We start from the raw sequence: 10,165 nt of genomic DNA on the forward strand, positions 1-10,165 counted from the left end.
ACAAGAAATGAAGGCCCGGGAGACGTGAAAGCGGAGGTAGATGGAAGGAGGAGGAAACAAAATGAACAAAAGGCAAGAGACCCAGGCGGAAACAGTGTCCTGGTGGTCTGGTTCAATATCCGAATGTTTGTGCTTTGCCAGAGGGGGCTCTGATGTCCATTTAGCTTCACTCGGGAAAAACCCTTCACAGGGCAGCTCCTCTTCTCCATGAGCAATACTCTGGGGAGGAAAACACCAAATTCTAGTTGCATACAATTTAAACCACAAACTAAAGTAATGCCAATAGCAAATGAATATTGAGAAATGAACACCCCGACACCCACCTGCCACTTGCAGAGGTAGGTGGATCCTTCCGCAAAAATGAAGACTCAGGCATGATTCTCACGTTGGCGCTTAAATAATGGTTTCATTTGTCGACTCAATGAAATAGTTCTACTCCTTCCTCTGTTTATCCATTTTGATAGAGGGGGTGGAATATAATCCTTGAATATTCCAAAGTACAGGAAACGTCAGTGTATCCTGTTTCCAAAAAACAGTAGAATGGTTTTGTTTTGTTGTTGCTTTTTTAAAATATATTATAGGAACCAGAGTTTCCAGCGGGCATGCTTTTTGGCCTCTGCTTTGGACCTGCGCTTGGGGGTGGAAGTGAACACTTCGTTGGCGTAAGGCAGCGCGGGGCATTTTTGGCTGTCTGGCGGGCAAAGTCTTTTCATCAGTGGCTGCAGTTTGTCCTCCTGTTGCTTGAAGTCCAGCTCTACACTGTAACACATTGAGGGAGACAGGAAGAAAGACAGACAGACAGACAGTCAGAAAGACAGACAAACAAAAACATCAGTCGCTTTGTGTTGGCTATGCTATTATCCAGAATATGTAAATATTAAAATCATATTAAAGACCCCCGGGCACCACCTGCTCCTTGGGATCCTTGAGATCCTTTTTACCTTAATGGCGTAATGTAATATATTGCAAAGAATGAATATCTTTAAATTCCAACAAACGACCCTCAATTGTAACCACATACAGTATATGTGTAGTAGAGCATGACAGTGAACTCAAAGTAAAGTAATAAAGTAAAGTAATTACGTTTGTCCAAACTGCGTATTGTGCGCGTATTTATTCGGGAGGGCTTTCCCCCATGCAGATTATATTTGTTCAAAAAAAATAATGTGGGTTATTCCTGACATCAGATGTCCTCATCCGCTTGTGTAACACCCGGCTGGTCATCATCTGAATCCGTTCCAGGCACTGTGGGGTGAACCCTCTCCGCGATTAAATCTCATGTGATTGAGGGAAATGCACGGCTTAATCCTAACCAAATGATCTACAGCGAGGCCAAGGAGGCCCTGATTTACCGCCTCTATTGAAGTGCCATGAAAGCGGTATATAACACTTCATCTGTTTTCTATTTATCGCTATTGATTTGCTTGGAGTCCTTTGATTTGTTTCTTCCTGGGAGGTAGGATTAAAGAAAAACAGACTGAATCAACCATCTGTAGAAAGATGATGAGGAATAAAGTAAATTCAAACAAAAGAATTCTGTGACAAAATCAGCATGTGATGCAGTGGATTTTATTGTTTTCGTGCAGTTATTTGTTCACATCAATAAGGCCTATTTAACATTTTAGCCAATCATGGTGCTGATTGATCAACATCCCAACAGCCAGACTTACCCACACACTACAACCTGTGTAATTTATTGTAATAACACTGTAATAAGTTATTAATAGTATGTAATACATAATAGGTAATAAATAACATTTTAAACAGCAATTATAATAAAAAAATATAATTATTATATATCATTTTCATTATTTTTTTAGTTATTAGTATTATAACTATACTATCATTATTATTATTATTATTATTATTATTATTATTGTTTTATTATTATTATTATTATTATTATTATTATTATTATTATTATTATTGTTGATGTTGTTGTTGTTTTTGTCATTATTCATGTGCAGAAATATTCAGCTATAGTCATATTAATATTCATACAAGTTTGCCTCCTCACTGCCAGTTAGCCCTCCTTGTTGCCTTTTTCGTAAAAAAGACTCCAATGCGCCAACTATTACCAAGACAAATTCCTTGTGGAATGAAGATGCAACGGCCCCATAAACAGATTGTGATTCTGAGACCACAGAGAAAGGCGCCTCCCTCCGCGTCTCACCGCAGCCATTGGAGCGATAGAAATCTAAAGGTAGATGGGAGAGGAGACGCCCGGGTCATCCACCTCCTCCTCCCCCGACGTACAGCGCTCGGTCGGCTGGTGCGAATGCGCTGACGGGCAGTCCAATTAGAGCTCTGAAGGATATTCTGTGTTCAAAGTGGTCGAATGAATCCGGGAGGTGGAATGTCCTCACCCTTAAGATAAGTGTCGTCGAACAATTAAGCTCTATTGAAGCCTTCAGGGAAGAAACATGGCGATGCAGCAGACAGGAGTTTGGCAGGCCGGCCATTTAAATGAATCAATAAGACACAATAAATGCCACCTGGAATTTAAGGCTGAAAGAAGGAAGTTTATTAATAATCATAATCATAATCATAATAATAATAATTATTATTATTATTATCATTATTATTGTTATTATTATGTTGCCATTATTATTATTTGAGTTTGTTGTATTATTATTATTAGTACTATTATTAGTATTATTATTATTAGTATAATTAGTATTTATTATCATATTATTATTATCATTTGTTGTCACACAACTGATATTTTTTCCTTCCAATTTAAAGTACATCGCTCAGTTCAAACAACTCTGGTTTTGTTTTGCTATCTTTCAGCAAAATCCAATTTATTTCTAATTTGGTACAGATTCACAGGGAACGGAGATCACAAAGTGGAGCGCACGGTATACAATGCTCCGCAAAAAAATAAAATAAACACTTTTATTAGAACAATAAAGTGCATTGATTCCTCTTGGGGAGCTTGGGAAGAGGCGTGAAACAGCCTTACTGGAGCGTTCCACAGTGTGTGGGCCGTGTCTTGATCCTCCACAGCCAACACACCGGAGCCTACATAGGAGGACGTCTGCGCGATCGTGGACAATATCCGTCACATTCCACAACAACCCTATCGTGGACCTTTAACTATCTTAGAGCAACTTCCTTTTCGTTGGACCACTTATTGCCTTTACTGCACCTTCATGTCAGGAATAAAAGGCCATTGTTGGCCACGTCCAGCCATCGAAGTCCGGACCGACCACAGACGCATGCTGCCGAGCTCCTTCCTCATGAGTCATTCCTTTCATCATCTCGTGCTGTCATTTTATTTTTTTTGTCTATTCCGCTCCTTTTTCCCGTTGATATCTGGAATCAACGAAGTCTCAATCTCGACTTCCGCTCGCTCTGCTTTTCAAATCCCATAGTTAAAGCTGTGATCCAGCCACGCGGTTTGGCGCAGAGCCACGTGTGGGGCGGGGGGCCGGGCGGGGAGCAGGTGCCGGCGCGAAAAACAAAAGCCCGCAATGTAAGATCATCCGCACAAAACAGATTGAGTCGGCTCGCAGACGGAGACGCTCTTCTGGGGCATTCGCCAAAGAAGATTAACGACGTCTTTAGCCGGGCTCGGTGAGCGGCCGCTCCCGCGGATATCGGCGAGTTTGCTTGTTTGCGGCTCACGGTGAGCCCAAGCGCGATGCGCCAATGATTGCCGCTCCCGGGGTGTGGGGTTTCAGGCTGCTGCGAGCCGTCTCATTTTCGCCGCGTGCTCCGCTCCCTTCCGTACCTGCGGAACGCTCCGCCATCCGCCCTTTTTTTTTTCCGCCCCGCCAGGCGTTCCCATTGTAGAGCCGTTCACTCCGGTCGATTCCCCGTCGTGAACGCGCGACTCCCGACTTTCCTTCTGACAGGATGTGCTCGAAGGCACATATTGTTCCCAAAATTCTGAGATTCTTGGTTACACCGCGATTCTCACTTGAACCGGTCTGAATCGATGCGATAACTCCATAATCAAACTTTTAGCCAATATGCACAAAACAAGGCATTTCAAATACACGCAGTACAATGTAAAGTATAAACAGCATAAATGCCGTCGCCATCTTTTAGCGCTTTCCCGTTGAGAACTGACGGGTCTCGGGTCTTTTTCCCCGATCAGGCTTGAAGTGAGGCTGGTCGCTTTGCACACGCTTTGTAGGTGCGGTCGTCGACGCACGGGGAAAAGCACAATAACATTAATTAGAACAAAACAGAATATGCTTTGTCAACAATTATTCATGAAAACGACTGTACTGTACTGCTCTCTGCTGCAGCCGCTCAGCGTGGGATTTTAGTGTCAATTAGCCCATCGAGCCTCATCGCATTGCGCTGCAGTTTTTTGTTCTTTTTTTGCAGATTCCTTAAACACTCCGAGGCCATAGCAGCACATCTATAACCTTTTCTGCATGTAGGAGTTCTGCAGAGCTATCAACATGAAACTCACTTATCTGAACTTACTGGTTAAAGACAACATTTAGGGACGCCTTGATTGTGAAATTCCCGGCCAATACCAATGCTTAACTATTTGGCCGATAGCCCGTGCCGATACCGCTGTTTTCTGATTTCCCCCGCGAACGCAAATTCGCTTGGAGCGGCAGAGAGCCGTGTCCGCGTCCTCTAAAATTGGGTCGCCAAATATACTTTGCCCGCCCAAGTAAAGTCTATGTGTGGCAAACACTGGATAAACATCGGCCACTGCCATCGGTGAACGTCACCTTATGTGCCGACGGGCCAATGGCCGTCAAGAAGGCAGATTTTAATTTTATTTGTCGATTTATCGGCCGTACATGTTTATAAGTATGTAGAAAGCGCCGATTCGGGGATTCGGAGACATCAGGTCCCTCTCCGCGCCCCCCTTGGGATGGCTCTCTAGGCGGCTGCTTATGTCGCCTATAGGAAGCACAGGCCCTGACCAGATGCCAAAATGTAAGCTCTGTAACCAGTGCTCTCTCTCTCTCTCTCTCTCCCTCTCTCTCTCTCTCTCACTCTCTCTCTCTGTCCCTTCCTCTCTCTCTCTCGCTCTCTCTCCAAATGCGCCCGTGCCAAGTGGTGTGAAATGGATCCGCTGCTTTGAATGACACACAGAGGACCAAAAACATACTCCACTTGCGGTTTTGATCATATTATTTTCGAGGGCTTTAAGGCCCGATCGGAATGACAGATGAGCAGATCTGGGGCCTATTCATAAAACATTCAGGGCTGAAGTCCCGGATGCTCGCCCCTAACGACGCCACTGTTCCCATTGATTGAAAAATAGGGTTGGAGTAAAAAAAAAAATACACCATATGTTTCCAATAACCAACCGGCTTTTATCCCCCTTTCCAACAAGCTAAATCAGCCTGTTACCAGGTAGATATAGGGGCTGCAATGCGCAAAAGACAAAAGGTCTGTTGTAAAATGCATATTGCAAACTTTATGGCTCCACTTTACTGTGCCAAACAGGACTTTAACTTCACTGGCTCCGTATGGGGTTGGAATAAGGTGAAAAGTGAGATTCTACTGCAGTTTGATTCAACTTCTTATATGTATTCTTTCACGTGTAAGAATATGATGAGAATAAAAAGAATATCCGTCTTCATTGCATTAATACTTTTTCTTTTCAGGACGTCCTACGGAACCGCGCCGAAGCCGTCAGCTTGTTCAGCAGACGCCGACTGTGAGCGATGCACAAGTGCGTCCTGATTAAAAATCCGAATATGCATATTGAATCCATTAGGGAAAAGTGTGTGGATGCGGACCGAACAAGTGCAGCGCCGCCTCATTATTATGCCCCGGTGCATTGGACGGTTTCTCCTGCGTCTCCGCACGCCGTCATACTGTTAATAGATTGCACTCGGCCGTCTGCCCTGCACAGCCTCGTTATACGTAACGTGACGGTGTTCTTCCCGTTCTCTTTCTTATGTTCATTCTCTCTCTCCTCTCTCTCTCTCTCTCTCTCTCTCTCTCTCTCTCTCTCTCTCCCTCTCCCTCTCCCCCTCTCCCCCTCTCTCTCTCTCTCTCTCTCTCTCTCTCTCTCTCTCTCTCTCTCTCTCCTCTGCCTTCTACTTCCTCTAATGCTGCTTTATGCGTGGCCTATTTGCAGCGGTGATGTATGAGATGCTGCAGTACAGAGGGTGGGTGGGGACTGTCAAGACGGAGCTCAATTCCTGGTAAAGCCAACGGATCGACTGCCTTAGCCAAGCAGCGACCGGGGTCCCGAATTAATTGGAGAAATCGGCGCCGTCGTCCAAACCGCCTAGACGGAGGCCCCGCATCTCAGTCTCAGCACACATCGGTTTCTCGGGGCTGTGCACTTTACTTTCCGAGGTTTAGGGAATGATTGGCGTATTTGTCCCAACTGGCTGTGTCCTTGACTTGTTTTAATGTGCCTCACTGTACCTAGGCCAGCTCATTTGGGCTAAGATTATTGCAACCCTCTCAGCGGTTTTACCGGGCTGCAAGGTAAGCTACTGTATGTGCTCATGGACATCGTAAAAAAAAAAAAAAAAAAAGGTTGTTTACTTTTTGTAAAACATTGCCGATCCTCAGAAAGTTTGTGACATTGGGTGGTGCCAAAGAATACCAAGCACCACCGTTTGCAGAGTTGTACTTATATTTACAACTATCGCTTTGGCAGAGGGAGATAGCTGTGATAGATTGCCGTCCCGCTTGCCAAATACAGGTCTGCCGCAACTACTCCAAGGACGGTTAGAAACAATTTGGGGACCACTCAACACAAGAATGATGTGTCGAAATAAACAACTATTTATTATCAAGGAGCACAAACGGAATGATAATATTATCTTACACTCTGTGTCTAGGTGCACACAGGAAAAATAAAAACCGGAATCGAAAATGGTCCTTCCGAGGAAATGGCACGAAATGAACCACTTTTGTTTCTGCAGAGAACCATTCACACTCGTGTTCTTTAAACACCCATTTTTTTGAATGGTTGAATTACCCTTGTGTGTTTTTGCGTAATTGCCCTCCTCGGCTAATTTACAATATAGTAAGTACATTTATAGATGTGTATGGTTATTTTCCAAATTCACGCCCCTGTCCCCAATAACTCAAAGAACAATAAAGAACCTCTTAATGCCCCAAAGAACGGTGTTCAGGACATAAAGGACCATCCGTTCAATACAGTGGCCCTTGAATCAGTGATCTTTATTCATAGAACCACAGAGGCTTTTAAAGAACAGATTAAGAACCATTTGAATCTTCATTACCAATATATTAGCACCCCACGTGGCCTACTGTCCCTTTTAGACTCTTTGACAACTTATACTACCATGATATACTGACTGTCGGCATATTCTGTGTTCCAACTGTCTAATAATCCAATGAGATAGTATCGCAGTCATCAAATAAAACACAGAGGAAAAATAAACAAGCATTTTGACATTACTACCCATTATAAAGAAGAGAAAACGGGAACCAAAAAGTGGAAAATGTAACGTTCAAGGTGCTTAAGAAGATGACTGATAATCCCATAATGGTCACCTTGCCATGCCAGAGAACTTACTTGTGTCGACACAGACACCAGGGTTCTTCCTCATTTGATTCTGGTTGCCGCAGTACGTCAACGGTCAGGTGATATTTGTCGATTTCATCGAACTGGTTGTTGATGGGAGACGCTTTGGTCAATACGGGAATTACTCTTCTAGTTGGAGGATTAGGGATCACGCGGATCGATTTATGCAAATGCATACCTATATGAAGCAGCCTACTGTACGGCACCGCCGTTCTAAAACGTACACCCAGTCTACCAGCCGCCCGTTGCACGATGCATCTATATAACCAAGACGAGCTAATTGAACCACGGGCAAGAAGATTTGCCAGTTCCTTCATAATATTTCAAAATGCTTTTCCTGACAGAGCAATATATGGCGACCGGACCGCGAGACCCCAAATCACACAGCCACGGTCGCAAATCACCACACATATTCCAATCTGGTGTTCCTAATCTCCGCCACGTCTCTTTATATTTCTCTTCAAAACATTGTTTGCGCCGGCAGAGAGGGAGGCAGCGCTTTGCAACAAGAGATAATGAAGCTCCTGGGAAATGCAGTCCTCATTCCAGGGAAGGCTACGGCTCACTCAAAAAAAGAAGCCAGATATATCCCGATAGCACTGAATGAGCAGTGGATGTACAGGCACATACACCGATGTGGCTTTTTCAGAGCGTTTCCAGGTTCCTCGCGAGGGTTCAAAGTGACGACTCACGCAAGGTCACATTCTGAGTAGGTTTCGCACCTTTGTGGAGAGAATTTCCCAGAACTTTAAGATCATTTTAGAGACCACTGAGTTCAGACGTTTTTTTGGGGTTTTTTTTTTTACACGAGAAATGGAATTGGTGATTGAATTGGCGAGAAGTGCACAGGGCACATTACCTCCTTTATCTATGTAATTGAGGAAAAGCAAGAAGAAGACTTTTATGGCCAGATATGACCCTCGGTTCCGTTTTTTCCAGGATAGGTTCAATTACATTTATTTTCCTGTCTAATTTCCCTTCCCATGCTGTGTAGATCAGGTTTTGGGAATGTGTTCTCTCGCGGAGTGTTGAGAATAATATCAGCAATATTTCTCTTATCTCGTTGTGCCCTGCCCACATCGCAGTGCTGCACACGCTTTACAGTCCCTCAGTGAAACCTCAACCTCCTCCCTGAGTGCGCAATTCTACTTAAGATTCTACTTTCGTCGTAGTTTGTTTCCCTTCTGAGTCGAACGCTTATTTATTTTGTTGAAAAGCATAGGTGTGCCGTTTTCGATGTGTTTATAGCACGACAGGCCCCGCGCAGAAACATAACGAGGGGCGTGGGGGGCGGTAAGAGGTAAGACAGTGAGTGAGGAAGCGTTCCCGTTGACGCACAGCGTTCTTCGTTTCGTTCCATATGGAAACGGAGAGGCACCACACCCCGAGGACACCTCATGAAGGGGTGTGGGGCATGGGGCAGCCCCCTCAACCCTTTTGGCGTTCATGCTCCAACAAGAGATTAGTAACAGGAAGTGGCGCTTCATCCCCACCCCCAAGACTGGAGGTTACCTACTGTGGCCGATGTGCTTTGGGTGCGCTTTAGAATGATTTCCAAATAAAATGGGATATCACTGTTATTCAAACAGTATATACAACAAATATACTGAACGAACTATAATGTGAGTTTCCCATTCCCAACACTTATTATTTTTTTTGCAGCTTAAAGGCTTAAAACGTTGCCCTGTTGGACTGCATTTAAACACTGCGGCAGAAAGCGAGGCCGCGTTGTGCTATCGACAGTTATAAATTATGGGAACCAACATCTTTAATAAGACCTGGGTCGAAAAAGAATGAACCTATCCATTAGGCCTTCCCGCCTCAGTCACACACCAGATTCAGTGTCCTGCACCTGAATATCTTAACTCTGGATTTGGAGAACAGTATAGTATAATAGCAGGCACCACTGCGGGCTGAGCGCCCACTTCATCGCTCCCAGATAGTTTCCAGGACAACTTGACTCCGGCAAACACTTCCCATAAACACGGTGTTGACTTGCACTGATGGCGTCTGGCATTGCGAGGCAGCGTTTCGCTTAACACAACACAAACATCAAACTTGCAGGGGAAAGTGCTCACCTATAAATGATGCATGCGCTGTTTCGACATGTGTCACAGTTTGATGTGTCTTGTCCTGTTCGGTAAGAGAGCCTGCGAAGAGAGACGGGGGGGGGGTGTTAAAGATAGATACGTGATTTTTCAGTGACAGGTTTTACCTTCACCTTTCAAAGCCTGCGGGTAATCGGCTTCTCTTGTTCCCTTCGTACAAAAGGCTAATTTATGGCAAAGCAAGCAACAAGTCCACCTTGATTTGAAAGATCTATTTCTTTCTGAGATGCACGGTTTCGACCCGGTGATGTTCCCTCTCCTCGACTTGAAACCCAGAGGTGCATCCGTGTCTCTGATGCGGCAGTCCTCTCCGAACGGGTAAATCAAGCGCGCTGTCATGCCACTTCTACACGCTGGGCAGAGGCGCGCTCCATACAGCACGTAAATATGCTCTGCTGCTATAATCTGCAGACAGTAAGTAGCAACTAAACGCTGCTTAAATCATCTACAATGAAAAAATCAATTGCTCTGCCTTCACCGCCGTACAGTCGTAGCAGCTATGTTCTTATGAGCCCCCCCTCCCGTGTGTGCGGGAATGGGTGATGAAACCCGTGCTCGT

At 44.6% G+C, this 10,165-nt stretch overlaps 1 protein-coding gene across 1 annotated transcript in view; it reads right to left on the reverse strand.

Annotated features, from left to right (window-relative positions):
* Positions 1–394: 394 nt before the first annotated feature.
* The window catches only part of insyn2ab (inhibitory synaptic factor 2Ab), a gene marked incomplete at its 5' end in the record, with an annotated part of 14,237 nt that continues 4,466 nt past the window's right edge, over positions 395–10,165 (reverse strand). The window contains 2 exons of the mRNA XM_080017011.1: positions 395–759; positions 9,577–9,648. Coding sequence (XP_079873137.1) covers positions 576–759; positions 9,577–9,648 — 256 coding nt within the window. The 3' untranslated portion in view covers positions 395–575. The remainder of the gene's footprint in view (positions 760–9,576; positions 9,649–10,165) is intronic.

The sequence above is a fragment of the Zeus faber genome (assembly GCF_960531495.2).
Source record: "Zeus faber genome assembly, chromosome: 16".
Lineage (NCBI taxonomy): Eukaryota > Metazoa > Chordata > Actinopteri > Zeiformes > Zeidae > Zeus > Zeus faber.